The 20,259-nt window shown below is 38.0% G+C and overlaps 1 protein-coding gene across 5 annotated transcripts in view; it reads right to left on the minus strand.

Moving 5' to 3' along the window:
* Positions 1-20,259, minus strand: part of SMYD3 (SET and MYND domain containing 3) — a 381,469-nt gene that overhangs the window by 116,605 nt on the left and 244,605 nt on the right. The window contains exon 1 of one of the 5 annotated variants that reach the window (XM_071429178.1): positions 9,119-9,181. The exons of the other annotated variants lie outside the window; for them this stretch is intronic. Within the exon in view, the coding sequence (XP_071285279.1) occupies positions 9,119-9,121 (3 nt within the window). The 5' untranslated portion in view covers positions 9,122-9,181. Of the gene's footprint in view, positions 1-9,118; positions 9,182-20,259 lie in introns of those variants that run through there. 5 annotated transcript variants of the gene reach the window in all.

The following is a 20,259-nucleotide window of genomic DNA, read 5'->3' on the forward strand; positions in this document are numbered from 1 at the left end:
TTAGATTGGTGTTGGTTTTATCTATGGTTGAAATGGAATAAAATAAAAATGATTAAAACAATTCCAGTCTCTTATTCCAATGGAGCTTCTGGACTTGTTTTGGATCATAGTTCGGGCAGAACTCCTGTGGGCAGAGGAAGAACCTTTTAGGATTTGAGGTGATGAAAACCTAGCAAAGACTTCTTACAAGACGAAGGGATTCTCTAACACCTCCAAACATCAGCAGAAGTACCAGAGAAATTCTCTAGCACCTCCACAACAGAAGTGCAAGAGAAAAGGGAGAAGGTTGTAGGCCGCTGCCACACCAACTCCAGCAGCCAAGGCCTTCTTCTCAAGTTCAAATATATTAAGCAGTTTCCAGAATTTTCTGTGCATTCTAACCCATTCAGTTAGGTCAGAAAGATGAGCACAGGATGTCCATTTTTATGCTTGTAGCAGTAGAGTATCCAGAAGTGGGATAGATATCAGGTTTTTCAAGCAGAAAATGGGGCTTTTTAGCAAAATGCAGTGATGTCCTACAGCACATGCAACTCACTGTGGCCATTTCTGCCCATGGTTTTGTGACACTGGCCAGTGGCTGCCACATCACTGCCAGCACAGTGGCTTCCATCTCTTCTCCCTTAGTATGGTTAAAGAGCAGGTTTTAGAGTAAGATATGAGCTCACTCTCTCTCCTGCAGGTAACCAGGTGCTCCCTAAAGCACAAGATCTAATATGGAGGCACAAGAGGTATTTACTCCAAATTTGATTTTGGGCTCATTTTAGATTGATCTGCAGTACAAATGACAGAGGACTTGTCATATATAAATTTGCTAAAATAAAGAAAAGAAATGGTACAGGAAATCTCATGTAATCCTCTGGTTAATCAAAACTGCTAAGGGGCTTAAATACTTAAAGTATTACAACTGCAACTTGAAAATCATCTTTGTTCATGTTTCTTGCTTATTTTTTGTGCATGGCTGAGTAAAATCTCAAACCAGAGGGATAACTACTCCCAAACACGCAGGCATTTGGATCCAGATCTGAACTTTGTGGTTGGCCTTGCCTCCCTACTGGCTGAAGCCCAAACCTCCATTACCAAGCACCCCAAACTGTGATACTGCTGAGAACACGTGTGGGAAACTTTGCTCTTACGCACACACAACTCCACAGTTGTCATCGCTTCCCTCTCCACAGCCTTGGCTGCAAATTTGAATGAAGCCCAGTGGTGCCGCAGTCCTTTCCTCCCCCTCTTTATAGTCATCTTTTTGTCCCCACTTTGAAATATATTTTCATACAATGCCAACTGAAAGTCCTCAAAGCTGGAATGCTTGCTGTCACTTAGACTATGCAAGGGAGAAAAGTTTTATTGGAAACATTCCTTCCCTGTCTTTTAATTTTTGCTGCTCCCACGCTGTTGTTGGCAGCTTTAGATCCATATCAGAAGAAAAGCATGTAAAATGCATGCAGTTAGGCAGTGGTCCTGTAAGGCACTTCATGTACACAAATATCTGCAGCTGTGCACTGCTTCTCATCTGTAGGAGACTACATATGGGCACTGAGATCAGCACACATCAAATTCCTGTTATTAAATGCATGTGTCTTTAAAGCAGTGAGTCTTAATTCCTGCTAAGAGAGTCCAATAATAATAAGAAAAATAAATTATATTCACCCCCAGCAGAAGGGAAATTACAATCTCATTCTCTCTGTTCAGATCATACCAGCCTAGAAATGCAAGAACATAAAAGACTAATAAGGCTTCTAGCGAGATGTCTTAAAAAACCTGAAGTACAATTAGCATTCAAATCATATTTACAATTTTTTCCTCTCTATTGCCAGATGTCTTTTATGGCTTCGCACTCTTGGTAGGCAGCAAGAACTGTCAGATAAAACCCAAAATGGTGTATTCAGATTCCTACCTAATGTACATTTTAACAATAAAAATGAGAAGCTGGAAACAAATTAACAAGCAAGATATTAATCTCCAAGCACATTTACATTGAGTTTAACTGTCTTAACAAAGCAGTCCTTATAAACCAAAGAGCACAGAGCATAATAAAGGAGAAGCTAAGTGATAATTAAGGAGTTGCTATATGCAACTGAGACTAGCTGGCACAAAAATCCACTTTGGCTTCATTGCCTGAAATCATATGCTGTAAATGAAGTAAAAACAAAAAGAAGATGTATTGGAAAGCCAATGTATAGCAACACTTTCTTGCAATTATTATTTTTCTTATATTTGAATTGAGATATAACTACATGCTGAACTTTGAAATGCATGCCTAAAAAGTACAGAATTTTTGCCATGAGTTTAGGAAATGTAATGTAAGACAAGAGACTTAGGAAGGCTTACAATAATAATTCACAGGAAATACTGCAGTTCTGTCATGTAATTTTACCACCAACATAAATTCAAATGGGTATATATTTCAGCTGGCTTCTGGAGAGCTACCCATCAGTACAAATTCCCACAGAATGAAGCAGCTATACACCTCAAAATGTAGTGACTTTAGCAGAACCATATCTTGCAGCTTTGCTCATGCAGAAATTCCTCCCAATGCCTTGAGAAATGTTACTGGTACAAATAAATTAAGAGACAACAGAAAAGCTGGCAATATGGAGAACAAAAGCCTTTCTTTTCTACTTACCCAGGTTACTGATAAAATCAAATCTTTATACAGGTTTGTGTTTCTGCCCTGATTTTATTTTCAGATTCACATTATATGTGCACATCTACATTCCATCATTGATCCATGGTTGTGCATGAGGTGTTTCAGGACATTTCTCCAGCCTGAGCACAACCCCTAGAGGAGCCACTTGTACTGATGAAAACAGCAACTCACAAAAGACCCACAGCTACCACCTACAAGAAATATTTAATTATATGATTGGAATAGGTTGGTGATTTCTACCCTAGCTGACCCTTGTGCTTCTAGTGAATATATACATCCAACAGGACTCACATCTAGGCTCAAGTTTACATATTTCTAATTTTACTTACAGAAGGACAGAATCTTGACTATAACATTTAGCAGGGAAATGAAAGAATTTCTGGTTTTAATTAGGGTAATTAAAAAAATACTAATTAGCATACTTAATTCTACATATATAATAGAAGTAGCCTAGGCAACAGTTAGTTTGAAAAGGCTGGAGATATTTTGGGGTAAGTTTGCTTTATTTCCCAGCGTAGTATAATCTTAAATTGCAGATATGGGTATCTGACATTACAGTATGCCAAGCAAAACACTTCACACCTTCATTTATTTTTTTTACCCAGCAGATGGCCACCAAGCTTTTGCACTGAGGTGTATAAGAGCTGCTCTAATTACCTTTATCTTTGGAGTGAGGTAGGCTTGGTATCTTTTAGTTACTTTCCTTCATTGTGAGTCTACCACTGCAATTTCAATTTTCTTGTCCTTGCTGTAAAATGCTGAGTCTTGGTTGTGTTTGTTTCAAAAACACTGCAATTCTCCTATGAGAACAGATGAAACCTTCAGTTGATAATATAGCAAAAAGTGCTCCTCTCAAGGCAGTCCCTAACCAGTTCACAGGTAATATAAGTGTCTTTCTTAAAGCTGATGTCAGGAATATTTTGTCCCTTGAAGTGAGGCAGGGACAAGCTTCAAACTCACATTGATCATCCCCTCTCCAAAACATTGCATTTCAATTCCTACATCCCTCTGGTGTGCAACTGATAGGCCTGGGCAATTCATCTCTGCTTTCCTGCATTCCCAATCTGCTGTTACCAGCTCTTCTTACGCTGAAAACCAACTCTTGTTTGCAACTGGTCATGTAAAATATGACTTAAAAAAACATACCAATAACAGGGAAGATGCTAATATGAAAATACTAAATTCAGACTGTTGCTGACTTTGGTAATACATGTTTGATGAGCAAGCTGGAATTCCCAAGTTGAGGAAGCAGTAATTGGCACAGTGGCTGGCTCAAATACACATCCATCCCTGTGAACAGGATGGTCCTGTATCTGTTAAGAGGTGGTAATAGACTGCATTCTTCATCCTTCTAACATCTAAAGCCATATTGTGAAGGTAACACACATGCAGTTTGTGACAAACCTGCAAATCCCCAAAGTTCTCTTGGTGGCAAGAGCCCTGTTCACATCAAAGGAGCATTTACTTTCCTTAAATGCAGAAATGAGTGATGACTCACCAAGTATTGGCAAAGATCTCTGCAGGCAATAAGAGAGTGGTGAGTGGAGCAGAGATTTGGTGGAAGTCTTGACAAGGCCACAATGAACAATGTGGAACTAATTTTATTTGGCATATATGCCCAAATTTTCTATTACCAGGTGTTAGCAGCTGTCTGTCAAGGAATACAAATATGACATAATAGTTACAACCTCTTGAACTGCTCCTCTGCCTTCTCATAAAGCATGCATACTTGGATTTTACCTCCATTTTAATAGTTAGTGATGCTACACTACTTTACCTTACAGCAGTAAAAAACTGAGGAATTACAAATTCAAAATTAACGAATTCAAGTGGCCAAATTAAGGATTTGGTTTCAGTTCAATCTTTTGGAATGTCTTAATCTTACTGAACACTTACAGTTCTACCCCATCTTTCCTAAGAGTTTTTTAATCAATGCAGTCAGTAAGCTGAAGGAATTCTGCATTTGGAGGTTGGGAGATTTTGCTGACACGGTAAAGATCAGATTGTGATTACATAGATCTTTTACTATGAATTTTCCAATCTTTAGACAAGGAAGAGGGAAAAAGGATATAGAAGTTATATAAGAAAGAAAAGAAACAAAAGTATAAAGCAAAGGATTAAGTCTTCTTAATTCTGATTATTTTCTAGTATACCTTTGTATACAAAATTTATCATAATACACCCTTTTTCCTTGCTTTTGGTGAAAAATAAATTAAAATAATTACACCTGCCTTGTCTGAGAGAGCTGGTACATATTAAAAAAAAATCTATGGGTCACTGAAAATGGAGTTTTATAATAGAATACATTAGTTGTACATTCATACAATGTGTATTAAAGTAAGAGGAAGCAAAACTTGCTACAAACAAATTTCATCATTTCATACTGTGATGCATCTGTATAAAACAGCAGCTGGAACAACTCTGCAGGCTTTATAACCTTCTATTAGTGGTTCTCAACACTGAATTACCAGTGTTGTACATGCACAAACAGAAACTGCCTCACCATTATCAGACAGGCAAGTGGATGTGTTATTTTCTCCCTTTTCTCCTATCCCTAGCTAATGTCTCATCATAACAACCTCCTCAGCTATCACTGATAATCTGCTCTACCTCTTGTCTTCATCTCAAACACAACCTCAAAAATGACTATACTTATTACTATAAGTAATAACCAGCCTGGCTGTCAGCTGAAGGCAGGCAGGGAACAGGGAAAAGCTGTACGTGCAAATGGCTGACCTTCAAAACAGCCGTTTGCAAAACACATGTGCTGCCACAAAACAATATTAAGTAACCTTTCCAGAGCTGCCACTCTCAGATTCACACTGAGGCTAATCAATATTGCCCTGCAGCACCAGAGAGGCATTTCCACACGCTCTTGAAGGCTCCTGGTTTAATGTCATTCAGCCTAATACCACTAGCTTCAAAATAGCCCAGCAAACCCAAAAGAGGTAGCAACAAAGCAAAAGCCAGACCAGGCCACACAGCCCAAAGTGCTTCCCCCAGTAGATGACCCCACTGGAACCCCCTCCTGCAAAAACCCTCCAAGACAGAAGCACTTTGAGGGCCAACCAGCTAGACCATAGGAAATGAAGCTGACGAAGTCAGTGAATTTGCTACTTCTATGAAAGAAGTCACCTTTCCCTCCACCCAGCCTGCCTGTAGCTTTGTAGGGAAGAGGTTTTGTTCTATCAATAATGGTCTGTGCCCATGGGTTATTGTGGGGCTCATCATAAGTGCCCTTGCTGAGGGATTGTTTTCCTAATATATATCTGAACATTAGACTGCAGGGTCCTGCACTCCCTTAAACTGCAGAAAATACTCAGCAGTATTATCCAGAGGCCTGGGCACCCAACACAGCTCCAGCTGGAGCCCTCCTCCAGTCACCACAATGGGCTAATGACTGCAGCTCAGAGCATGAGGCACACACAGCGGAGTCTGAAGACAACTTTTTCCCTCCACATCACTCATTTGCTCTCCCTGGTGTTGCTCAGGCCTTGCAGCTCCCCAGCTCACAGCAGGAACTTCAATCCACTGTGTTATGACAGGCACACTCCACTATCTAAGGCAGCTCCTCTAATGCACTGGCAGTCCAATTTATAAACTCCTTCCATCCAGCATTTCAAAAATTAAAAAATAAGCTTATTTGCCATGCATCTGATACACTTCCTCCATACAAAAAAGTCCGTGTGGAAACATAAATTTTTAATGTTCCTTCTTCCATTACTGATTCCCTCCATACTTAGTGCTTATACTACGTGAAGCACAGAATGATCTGTTGTTCATTTAAGAGCTTAAAATCCATACCAGTTTCTCGTAACTAAAGCCAACACACTGCTTTACTCAAGCGAGATCTACTGCACAAAACACAATTACCCATCAATTGCCTACACATCAATGGGACAGCACATGATTAGACAACAGTGGGGAATCCTAATGATCCCCTGTGAGAATTAGGGGAGTGCAAGCCTCTCATTTTCTGCTCCACGATGTGTAGATGAAAAGTGCACTGGAAAGAATACAAAATGAACGGCAGTAATTCTGTGTGCATCCTCACTTCATTTCCATGGGAATGTGGAAATATAACAAGACCATGATGATCATATGGAAGATGAAATAAAACACTGGCCACAATGTCTTACTCAAGAGCATAATGACTTGTCCAATCTTTATCCCTGATGTTTTCAAGGTGGCTATTAGACACACATACTCAATCTCCAAGAATGTGGAGATTCATCAATATTCACAGGTAGCTGTCAGATACACTGTGCTGCAGCTCTAGGGACATTTCACCTGATTCTGAGTAGAGGATTACTCCTCTGACAGGGAAGTCAAAATAATACAGCCCTCCCAGGGCCAGGCATAGTGCAACAGCACACTGCAAGGATGCTGACTAATTTTTACTTTTGTTCATTCCATTCTCCATCACATGGGTAAGGAAGAATTCAAACCATGTATATGGGTTTATTTAATCTTCTGAAGAAGAAAATAATTTAAAAATGAGCTATAAACCATGATTTCACACTCTTTTCATTTCAGCCCAGGACATATCACCATCCCAAGAGAGATATGAAGGCTATCAAATTAACAGAAATACACTGACAAAAAAGAGCTATGCTATGTCAGTGCAGCAATCATGGTGCTAAGTGATGGGAAAGCATGGCTAAGCTTAAAGTAAAATTCCATTTTTGCATGTTCAGAAAAATACATGCAATTTCTGTCACTTGATTTTTGTCCTTGCTTGATTTTTTTAAAATATTTTAAAGGGTTTCTGTGGCTTTTTCTTTTGTGGTTCTTTCACAATCAGTACTTTACAAGGTTTGACACAAAAAGTTCCTCAACAAAGCTGATCAAGTTTCTTCAGAGTTTTAGGAAATTTAGTGATGTATACACCACAATACAAATCTAGGAATTATACAGGGAAATTAGGGCATCAGTGTCCAGCACATGCAACTTTAGCAGAAACCTCCTGTCTTTCTTACTTTCCTACAAAAACCTACTATCTTTCAGTAACTGGATGTTTTACTATTTTGGGTCTCTTGTGTCACAGAAGACAAAAGAGACCCAAAAAAGTAAAAAAACCCAATGTTTCCTTTGTTCCCTGGGCAGCCAATTTTGTGGAGCACATGCCAACATTATCAATGAGATTTTCCATACTAGATTAACCTCTTAGTTCACCTTGTCCACTACCAAGTGACTAATGTTATCCATATGGTATTTTCAAATATTACTTATTTTGCCAGTCTCAGTAAACCTGGTTTGGTTTCCTTCCTTGACAACAGATGTGCATTGAATAGGGCTCTCAGGGAGCAAGAGCTCTCTAAAATGTAGCTCAATTTTCTCTTGTTAACTTTATCCTCTCCCAAATCTTTCCTATCTCACTTCTCAATTGCTATGCAATTAGTAACCTCCCTTCTTTCTTTAGTTTTTTCATCAGTACAGTTCAGTAAAAATCAGTATGTCTTTAAGACTCTTTGAAAGAATTAAATGGTTGATGTAGCCTGAAACTTATTTATTGTCATCTTGGGTGATGATCAACACGGAAGGAGTAACAGTGAGGCACTTTCTACAGTGCTCTAAGCTAAGTCAGCAAAGGACTGGGGGACAAAAGATGGGGCCATTTCTGTCTTTCCAGCATGCACAAACACCTACAGTTTTTGCAAGCATCTGAGACCTGCAGGTCTGGCTCAAACCCGTCTTTCCTTCCATTGCTCTGATTCTGTGGTGAAATATCTCAGGTAACCAGAAGAATCTGACAGCACATCTATTTTTCTATTATTTGTACTCACCAGTGTAGTACTTGAGCAGCTAATGATAACAAGAGTGTACCAAAACCAGGGTGCTTTGGCAAACATCACTTAGGACACTTCTTTTGCAAGCTGCACACATATAAAGTGAATATCTCACTTCTACTTTGAGGAAGTAATAAAGCCTTTGGGTCACAGACATTGAAATTACCCATATACTGGGAGAACTGAAAAGATGAAATACAAAGGCTGCTATGCCATATTTTGGACAACCTTCTCACTCCTAAAGTGCCCGTGACCATGTGATGTTGTTTGCTCCCTGTCTCAAGTCATTCCCTGTACATTCAATTAGCAAAAATAATTGCTTCATCACAAACTGAATAAAAATGCCATGACCCATTTAGAGACAACAGCAATCATTAAACAAAACCCATTTGCAGGAGAGTTGAAGGCATTTCAAATACGCATATGAGATTTAAAAATAGAAGAACACTTCAGAGTGTTCAAACTGCAGACAAAATCCTGTTTAATTTCAAAGGTGGCAGGATTACTAATGCACCAGCTTCAAAGACAACAAAATAAATTGCTTTTTTAAAACACTGGCAGTTCCATCCAACATGATGGGAAATACATAAGATTTGCCAAATATGAAATGTAAACTGCACAGGTTGTTCAAAAGATGTCTTAATTTGCATGAGTGAGCACTACAAAAGGCATAACTTACCATCCCAGTTAGGCTCAACTTTGGAAATTGCTGTTCAGTTATGAACCTCAAATAGTCAACCCACAAGGCCATCTCTCCATTTTATTCCATAATGCTGGAAAAATAAAGTGTTGTTTTTATAGCTGGAAGGCTTTGCTCTATTATAAAACACAACAGGAGAGTAATTTATTTAATATAATTATTTGGCATGAGCATGACCATAGATAAATAGCAATCCACTGAAGAATTTAAGGCCTCCCCTGAAATATTTTTACAATCCTCTCAAAAATCAATGAACTTTTGACTCAAGACTGGGTTTCGTTTTCAACAACTATTTTTCCTAAACCTGTTAGCAAAAAGCTCTTATTACCTTTGCACTAAATGCAATTAAAACCCCAATACCATGCACACAGGAAGGGAGATATGCCTGGTTACTGGGATCCTCATTCTCAGGCCGGGCTAGCAAGAGCTGTATATCCACATTGAATTTAACTCGCTCCATACAGCAACTTAGTGAAGTTGCCAAATTAAATATTTACAGCCATGTTTGGTTTATGTTTGAAAAGCTTCTCTTGCATTTAGGAGCTCGCATAAACACAACACTGCATGGATAACACTGGCTTCTCAGGTGTGCTATACTCTGTCCTTTGCATCATATTGTCTCAATGACAAAATGGTCACCTGGAGAGATTCAAACCCACCAGTTTTTACGAAATTATAGTTTACTCTACAGATCAGGTGATCCTTTAAGATGCCTTCAGAAGATGAGCATAAGGAAATATATAATGAAAATATTCAAGTTTATCAACAAAAACTGGAGAACTGCACAGGTGTTTTCAAATAGTGGCTGGGTAAATAAATTCAGGCACAGGATAGGTACACACTGTGTGACAAAAGAACAGTTCCCTGCCAAGTCTGAATTTTTACCAGGACATACACATGTCCATCTGATCTAGAGAGCCAAAGCAGGAACTCAAGCTCCACAACTGCTTTGAAATTGAGATGAATTGCTACCAGGACATTCAGTGATAGTGTAAACCGTGTAAAAGAATGATTCTTAATGATTAGTGTTTACTATATGATGGCTATTGATCCAGTTATTGAATGTGTTTTACAGGGACTCAAAGTATTCCTGAAAAAAAATCCCAATATTGAAAAACAAGTGGACCTTTTAAGCTTTTTTCTATCACTTTCACACGTGTGTGTATATATATGGATATACATATATAAATAAGGTACATATATGGATATACATATAAATAAGCTACAATACTTAAATCAGTGTCCCCAGCTTCTATCGCACAAAACAAATGTCAAAGTAATAATATCATACTTATCCTATTAATAAAACGAGAGAATAAGATCACCCTTCAGGAGTGGGAATGCTTCATCATATTCCCCCCTCCACTCCAAATGCATTGAACAGTAAACATTTCAAAGGGCTCAAGCTTGTTCATTCACTCTTATTTTCCCCCAGCTTTGTATCGCTCCTTTGAAGCCGCTGTCCGCAAAGGATCAGATACTGAGTTTTCTAATCCTGTTTCAACTTCTCAGCAAGACTTCTGAGTTCTGTTAAAGATTAGGCAACATTTTTCAGAGCTGAGGCCTTCTAGGCATCAGAACAAGGAATGAGACCCCAAATACACTAAACAAAGGTGACATTGCTGTTGGCCATGAAACTCCTTATAGGAGATAATTTCCATTAATGAGAAATTAAAAAAAACCAACATGATTTAAACCAGCCCTTATTATGCCATCTGAATCAAAAAACATATGTACATAAGAAACTTCTACAACAAAGTAAATAGGAAACAACTGGGATTTTAGCAATTGTGCTATTTATGAAAAATGTTCAAAGTATATTGTGGGATGGAAAGCCAAACGTTCCTGTGTATTCCTTCCTTAAAATGCTGTTATGTTTAGCAAAGATTGTAAACTCTCACATATAAAGTATGAGGTGTGAATCCTACCACAACAGTCCTGCAGGCAAGCATTTTCTGTAAATATGTATTATTCTATGAAATTGCAAGTACATGTGGACAGGTGTATTTGTGTATGTGTGTATATTTGTGTGTATATGTATGTGTGTGTGTGCCTGGGCACATTTGTGAGAGCAAGACCACAGTGTTATGAACCTCCACATCTCACAAGTTCAGAGTTTCAAATTTCAGCTGGGTTGATAGTGCTTCTTAGTTAAATTATTCTTTATCCATTTCTGTGAAATATTTGACACACAGGATGGAGATATTGTTTTCTGAAATTTAGAATGAATCTTAGGCAGATGTTTGGGTTATTAATGTCATGCAAATATAGCAAATTTCTTCTCTGAACATATTCCCCCTCACCCCTCCTACAGTTAGGGATTTTACAGGGGAACAGCCAGCTCAGGCTGCTGAGTTCATACCCACACAAAGGCTCCTGTGCAGAAGGTTTCAGGATGGGACTGTACCAGTAAAGGTGAGTTCCAAGGTACAAGACATGCTGCTGACCTTTAATTGTTCCTTTGAGATGTGGTGCCATATGGAACTCAGGCAGGGTGTGTGCTGGCACCACGGGAGTTTCTATCCTAGCAGTAAATGCAGAGGGCAAGCTGCCAGCCACCTTCCCTTCATGCAGTCAGAAAAGGGCAGAGAGGAACCCATTGCTCAGCTGAGGAGCTCAGAGATCAGATCAAACCCTTTAACAGGGCAACTGTAACAGGAGAAAAGGTTGAGAATGTACACACTAGTGGCACATTTCAAAGTCAGACACAAGTGAGTATCCTTGTGATATTCAAGTGAGTATGTATGCCCTTCTCCTCTGCATGTGTGCATGAGCATTCTGTGGATAGCTTCAGCTTGGACCCCATGACTTAAAGACAGGGGAGGCACAGGAGTGTCCAAAGTTGTGACTTGAACAAAACTGAAGCACAGCCCTGGCCAAGTGCAGCATTGCTCCTAAAACACCAACAGTGACACAGCACAACTCCAGCTGGTGCTCCAGGCAGCTGCCCTGCCAAACACTCAGACACGGAGAGCAATGAGGAGACCTTGAGTTTGCCTGTCTGGCCTTTAGGGAAATGGGGAATCCCAATCTGAGATTTGAGAATGTTCCTTTACCTTGTAAGAATTCCACTGTGATGAGGTTTTTTTTTTTTTTCTCTTTTTAATTTTTTTCTTTTTAGTTTTTTGTTGTTGTTTTTTGGTTTTTTTGTTTTGTTTTAGGGGGTTTTTTTTGAGAACAGGAGCCTGTTTAACATTTCTGTAATAGTCTCACAAAGGTGAGTAGACCTCTGAAAGGTTGTGTTCTACCAACACAGAAAACCAGAAACTGTCAGCAGTTGCTGTGCTGACAGGGTTCTCCTGAAGACCCATTTTTTCTAGTTTTGGAGCCCAGCTAATGAGAGCACAACTTTTTGTTATTGTCTTATTTCCTACTTCTCATTGCCTGTTTGCAAGTTACAGATCACGGGACTGACAAAAAATGAAACATCAGAAGTTTCATAGATGAGTAGGTGGTTTTGCAGTATTCACCATCTGAGTACGAAACACAAGGAGACCAAAGCTAGAGTTACAGATCAAAGAGACAAGAAAACCTCTAATTGGGGATTTTTTCATCAAGGTCACACACACATATGGAATTAACATGGAATTAACATGAGTAATTAATTATCCAGGCTAAGATTAGTCAACCAAATTCTGGACATACATCCCAAAGAGCTGTTCAGTTTTGCCTTAGAACCACTAGAGATAAATTTGGGCTTTTTCTAGATCATGAGTCATCTTTTTTGAAGATGCTGTCTGGTTTAGATTTGATGGATTTCATTCCATTTTACTTTTTAAGCTCTGACTGCAAAAAGAGCACAACTAACTTGCTTTGATATAGGTATCTATCTTAAAAAAATCTGAAATTTCACAGGATTGATTCCACCTGTGAGGCAAGGCCCATTATGGTGAGCAGAAGTTTACTCTAAATATCAACATATTTGACAGCTTTAGCTGTTTCATGGAAGCTCAGCTCATCCAAGTCTTTGGTAGACTTTATTGAAATGCCTTTCAACCCAGAAAAGCTCAGTTCTGGGAAAAAAAAGCTCTAAAACAGTTATGCAACAATGCATTTGACTTTAGTCCTTGAAAAATAAGGATGATGAAAGTTATAAAAATGTGATGATCTTCTCTTAGCCTTTTTTTCTCTAACAGGGTTTGGGTATTGTGGCTAAGTTTAGCCTTATACAGGTAGATCCACCACATCTTTTGAGAAATTCATCATGCATACCCAGTGATTTGAGGTGACAGAATTTAAGATAAGGTTTCAGAAAGCAAAAATTGGAGGAAGATATGCCATGAAACACTGCCCAAACAGCATTGACTACATCCTGCATGTAACAAAGATTTACTGTCCCTAGAAGAGAACACCTTTTGACTGGATGATGTTCCAGACTCTGCCTCACACTCTGGAGGAGCTCAGTTCTGAAAATGTTAATTCCTCATCTATACAACATGCTGCCTTTTCCCGGTTGAAGCTAAGAGTAGAGAAGAGAAGCAATGCCAATTTGAAGAGCAACAACATATGCCAGAAGATTAGGACAGTATGAGACATAGTTGGAGACCCTTGTTGAAAGAACATCTATTATCAAAAATAACACAATATACTGAAAATAAAAGATTTCTTCCAAATTCCAAGTTGACAGAGAAAAGCACAAGATTCCAAAATGCAGAGAGATTAGACAAGTATTTAAAAGAAATACAAATAACATCTCAAATGAGCTTGGGTAAATACAGTGCCCGGTACCTGAAGATGGTCTAGCACTTGATGTATTAGAAGCCTACCTTTTCCAGTACTAAATACCAGGATTTGGGAGACTTTATCTAACTTTAGTAGTGCATCTTATTGCATTACTGTGGGGGGAGGAAGGAGACTTGAGGAACAAGGGAGGGACCAGCAGGGGAATTCCACACCCACAGCTCATTGGAAAACAATACTGTAAGAGAAGGCCCTATGCAACTTGCTTGGCAGATAACAGCAGCTGGCTTTCTTTACTAATGTTGCATCTGATTTAGAATTTAAAGAGGCTGAAGATTTTTCAGAACTATGCTTTTATTCTGCTGAATGTTTTGAAACACAAAAAGAGGAACTGCTTCAATTATTTATTCACTGTCCACTCAATTTTTTTAGAAAAGGAAGATCTAAAAGCATATCTGGCAGCCTGATTCCGTGCAGGAACACTCAAGTACTTGTCATCTGGCATAAGCAAGCCAAATAATGCTGAGTCCCTTCTACTTTTTATTCCTGCAAAGGATTAAATTCAGAGATTAACCATAATGTCTTTCAACCACAGGCTCACATATTCATGAATAACAACAAGAAAACTATTAAATCAGTACTTAACATGTAATTTTATGCTGCATCTTCAAGAGCAGCATGTTAGCAACTATAATAGTCCAGAGACAGGAGTCATTCAATAAGCTGATTCTGATATATGGCATACAAAGTTTTTGAGGGTTTTAGAAGGGTTTTTCTATTATTTAGGTTTGGGAAAATAAGCTGAGTCTAGTTTTAGGTTGTTATTTTGAAAGATAATTAAGATTGCAAGCAATTTCAATATTTTTCATTGCAAAGTTACATTTAGAAAAATATTTCAAATATTTGCAATAGCAAGAAGAAATTCAACATAATTTTAAAATAAGGTATTAAACAAAGACAATTTAGGTATAGTGCTGGACCTATAGATGTGTGCTGGAACCCTACTTTTGCTCTGATTAGCATCAAAAAAATTGATGAAGACTGTGAGCACCAGGAATAGGCTTTGACTGGATGATGAAGTACAGCAGAAGAGAAAATGAGCCGTGGTATGGTTTTGTTTTTTCAGTGGTCAGGAGCCAGACCCACTCTCTGTGAATCCATCACTGTAACCCAATTCTTTCCTGCTATGTCCTGGGAAACTTCTGCAATGTACAAGTCACTTTGCATGCCAAAGAGGCTTCCCACTGGCTGCAACAACTCGGTTTGGGAAAATGGGCACAGTTTCAGGTCATGATTCATTTTTCAACCTTTTCTTGCACATGTGGCATGGAACGAATAAGCAGCTTGCAAGCCTCATGATTGTCAGTAGCCCTCACATAACCTGACTTGTAACAGTGACAGCAGGAGCCACAGCAATGGGTACTCAGCAGCCTCATATAATAAGCAGAACTGTCTAAAAGTCTAAGAAATACAGAATTAAGGGAATATTTTAGCCATTATTGAAGAAGCCAAATACTAGAAGTATGAAACTCTAAGGAAAACAGCATAATTATTCACATTCTAGCTTCCTTTATGTGCTCCTTATTGAAAAAAAATTACTAAAGTTTTGCAACATTTTTTTTCCCTAAAATTCAGAATAATAAATAAAGAATAAAACTGGTGCTAATTATGCAGTTACATCTTTACTCATATATCCTATGTGAAAATATCATATGTGTATATATGCAAATATTCTAGAAAATCCAACATGCATTTGAATCCTTAAGGTCTTATTTACCAAAGACAAATTCTGAATTCATCACTTCAGGTGCTGACATGTGAAAACAGAACTGTTCTAAACACACAGAATATTGTCAAATATTTCTTTCTCAATCTTTTCTTTTTGTAAGTAAGACAGGTTGGAGAAATCAACACTGTTTTTCATAAATTCATTTTTAGCACTATCAACATTTTAGTTTCAACTTTTAATTGGTCTATTATGCTACAGAAACAGTATCATTTTGTTTTTACATTATGTAAATGATAATACAAAATTCAGAAATAAATGCTCTCAATAGAAGAAAAAATAACATACACACATTCCTATTAACATTCTGATTCTGAAGAATCTGTATATCTCAATGTAATATGTGCTGATGGGAAGAAACACAGACCTGATTTTGAATGAGAACTGTCAGACATAGGGCATGGGCAATATAAATGCTTTCAAATCATTCATCCAATTACATTTACATAAATCAAAGTGAGATAAAGGAAAACTAGAAACTTTGCAGATATTCACACAGATCATAAAAGGAATCAATGTATATATTCCTTTCATGGTGCACTGGACATAGTTGAAAAATGTCAGTGGTCTGATTACTAAGGACTTGCACATAGTCACCAAAATAATTCAAACAGTATGTCTTGGCTTTAAACACTTATACAGTTGCATAATTTCAGAAAATTTTACTGCAATAATGCTTTTTATATGCAGCTGTCTCTGACAGAACCTAATATATATATATTGAGGTGATGTACATTTGAGAAAATTACCATGGGCTAAACTGAAATGTTAGCGCCTCAGCTAAAGTGCTGTGTCTGCCTTAAGTTTTGAATTGTCCACAGTGAAGCAATCCAGTTATTTTAAAGCTTTTCTATAATTAGATCCCAAGTTCTTAATTTTGTTTTGAGCTAACATCAAGTTTCTTGTCATAAACACCAAACTTCCTATTAGAAATAGGAATCAGAGTGGCTGGAATATGGTAATGGACTGAACATTAAATCTATGTTTTAAAACCTGGATTAACTTCCCAGCATTCTTGCATTACCTTCAGCAAGTTTTTTCACCTCCCTGCACCTCACTGTGGCTTTTCCCCAATTGCTTCTGCTGTTACCATTATATATTTGAGGCAGAGACTATTTCACATAATGTGTTTGGGCACTTCTACAGGGTGACACTACTCCAAATTCAAGCCTTTAGATGCTACTGTAGCATTAATCAGAATGTAAAAATAAAGATGTTAAGATGTTTTCTGAATGTCACTGTTTCCATCCTGAAGTGTCTTGTACTGTGACTAGTACTATCCAATAAATCATTGTTGGAAAAGACTAAATGTTGTTAATCCCTAATCAAAATATGTTTACAATTTATTAACATGAAATTTACACAGAAAGCAATTTTAAATACTTACTAAATATTTACTTGCTTACTTACCATGATCTTATGAACCATTATGAGAAATTAATGGTGTGAGCTGAACTGATATTAAAAAAAAAAAAATTAAAGCATTTCTGTTTTCCTTAAGCTTTTTTTCTAAAAATGACTTCATCAGCAGTGACTTTTTTGAGGGAAGGAGGGAGACAACTGCATTTGCTTACCTAAATCTGCTAATATGGTTATCCCTTCTGAATCAGGTGTCTCAGCATAATATTTTAGACCAGAGAGCAGTCCTTTCTCAAACATGAAACATTCTCCTCAAAGTGAGAGCTGAAATCTGTGTCTCTCATCTCATTTCCTGTCTTTCTGGTTTTTAATCAAAATATATGAAGTCATTGCTTAAAATGGGTATTCAGTCACATGAATATTGTGCAGCTGGTAGAATATAGATGTTTAGCAGTAGAAGGGAATCATGACAGAAGTTAAATCTCACTGATATTATTCCTTATTAGAGCCAATGGATCACATTCAGATGATATTCAAGGCATCTCACATAAAGACTATGAACCACATATAGCCACCTATATGCTCCCCAGCAGTATAAATTGGCTATCCTGTTATGTAAATATCTAATTATTCTCCAAAGTGTTGAATGCTCATACAATTTCAGCAGAAACACAAGCACATAGCTCAGGGTGCAGCTGAAACAGCATTAAAGTGCTCTGAATATGCCTCACTACATCTGAAGGACACCAAATTGCAAACATCCTCCTATAAATAGATACACCCACACTCAAAGAGCAATAAAAAGTTTTCCCTCTTTTGATTAAACGTATTTCTGGTATTTTTATTATAAAAATTTCAAAGTACTTTTAAATGTGAACACTCCTAATTAATACTGAGTAATTGCAACTCCCAAACTGACAACAGTTAATATTTTTTTCTTAAATCAATCTAAATAATTTATCTCAAGTCAGTTTTAATGTTCCAGTTATCCAGCCTCTTTGAGGATAGGAAAGACATATGATCCTCATGAGGCAGACACAGTTTTACCCATTGTAGGAGACAGCCCTGCATAAGGACTCCCAGGGAAGGCTGGCAGTGCTCTTTCAACATGTCTTGCTTTCACAAGATCTCAAGTTGATACTTGTGGTGGGTTGACATTGGCTGTACACGTAGTGCCCACCACTCTACCATTTCCCTCCTTAGCTGGGCAGGGGAGAGAAAATACAATGAAAGGCTTGCGAGTTGAGATAGGGACAGGGAGAGATCATTGACCAGTCACTGTCATGGGCAAAACAGGTGAGACATAGGGAAATTAGTTTAATTTATTACCCATCACCTCAGAGTAGGGACAATGAGAAACTGAGCTATTCTTATACCTCTATCTGGTTGAAGTTGCACAGATTTTTATCCCCTGCTTCTTGACTCTGTTTTCCCAGAGGCGCTACCGCTGTCACTGATGGCCTTGGCCAGTGGTGGCTTCATCTTGGTGCTGGTTGACACTGACTTTGTTGGACATGGGAGAAACTTCTGGCAACTTCTCATAGAAGCCAGCCTTGTAGCCCACCTGCTACCACCACCTGGCCACACAAACCAAATACACTAGTTTATGTATTATATTACAGGAGCTAACAAACTTTGTTACTGCACAGGTATCAAACTGTTCTTTCCCATTGTGATGCACCAGCTTCACACAAGTGACAGTCTGAGAATGTGGTGCTCCCATTTTTCCAAAAGCTTCTCAACAAGACTGGGCATTTTTAACAACAGAGTGCCTCTAGAGAATATCCTAGGAATATACCTCAGAAAGGTATGTCATCTTGCATAACAGAAGTTGTTCTCTACATGAAAGAATGTTACACCATATCAAGTAAAAGATCAGAACTTCAGTTTCTTTACGGAAAAATGAAAGATAGCGAGTCAATCAGACTTTCATTTTACTACAATGCTCCAGGGTAACTGAAAATTTGCACAAGAAGAAAATATAGAGAGATATAAATATTTCTTCTGCATGGAGCCACCCACTCAAATGATTAGAAAAAAATAAGCATCACCAGCAGTAATTGTGTAAATAAAGTATAATAGGTATACTGTGAATACGTTTGTACTGCATTTTCCAGTTTGTTTTTCTACGTGCAATTACAACATTACCTGAGCCAACTTTTTGTATTTAATGTGCCCTTAATACCCAGCTCAAGTTATTTCCTAAAAACTCTCTCATAATCCACAAGATCCTTTCTACACAAGGTCAGAAATTTCAGCTATTGAACCACTGCCATCTGAAGCTAGTTTTCCCATCATGAACATCTTCAGTTATCTGATTGCTTTTTCCACATTTCCATTTTCACTCAGCAAATGAAAATTACATGCATCTCTATTTTAATGAGGGAAAAAATACAAATTGAAGATCTCATGTCAGAAATCCAGTGGTTCTAATAACACTGTTTTCCTTCCATCTCCCTGTGCTTAATGCTTATTGCTCTTTTCCCCTGTGTTCATTAAACTGTCCTGTCTACGGTAATATGGATCAAAGTCCACTCAGAATTATAAGACCCTAATGCAAAATGATCTATGAAGAACTTCATAATGCTGCTTAATTTGCCCATCTTTAGGGCAAGTTGCCCAAGATACAGAGATACCATTCACATATCAGCTTTCCTAATGACTGGAACTCAGTTCTTAGATTAGTCCATCAGAAAGAATACTCATCAAGGCTAATTTAATCAGGTGTGTCTATAGAGTCTCCAGTCAATGGAGAGAAAAACATTCACCAGGGAAGCCTAATCTGACTGCTGAGTCCCTGTGTGGAGGACAAACATCCTCTCCTTGACTGAGTATAGCTGGAGCTGATGGAGATATCCTTACTGAGCTAATGTCAACATTCACGAAGAGCTCCTGCAGGTTTATCTGCTGACCTCTATTTCCCTTTTTTCAGGCTTTACCATCAGAGGACAAAACTGCTGCCAAAACTCAGACCCCAGAGTCTGAGTTTAAAACATCCTTAACAATCTCCATACCTCCAGAGTGTATACATTTAGCCATTCTGAAATTCAGATGCATGGAAACGTCACATTCCATACATCAAAATCTCACTGCAACGGAGTGGCCTAGGAGATCAAAATCAAACTATAACTAAAAGCATAGATATAAACACAGAATTTACAAAGTAAACCAAAATCTGACCATCTGGGAAAAAATTATATGCACATTTTTTGTTGTGCAGGTGACAAACACAGAACTTTATGGGCTATTAACAGAGGTCCATGCTGTTGGACATTATGTATATGTATGCCACTAA

The sequence above is a fragment of the Agelaius tricolor genome, unplaced genomic scaffold (assembly GCF_023055355.1).
Source record: "Agelaius tricolor isolate 1412-34295 unplaced genomic scaffold, bAgeTri1.0.p SCAF_1, whole genome shotgun sequence".
Classification (NCBI taxonomy): domain Eukaryota; kingdom Metazoa; phylum Chordata; class Aves; order Passeriformes; family Icteridae; genus Agelaius; species Agelaius tricolor.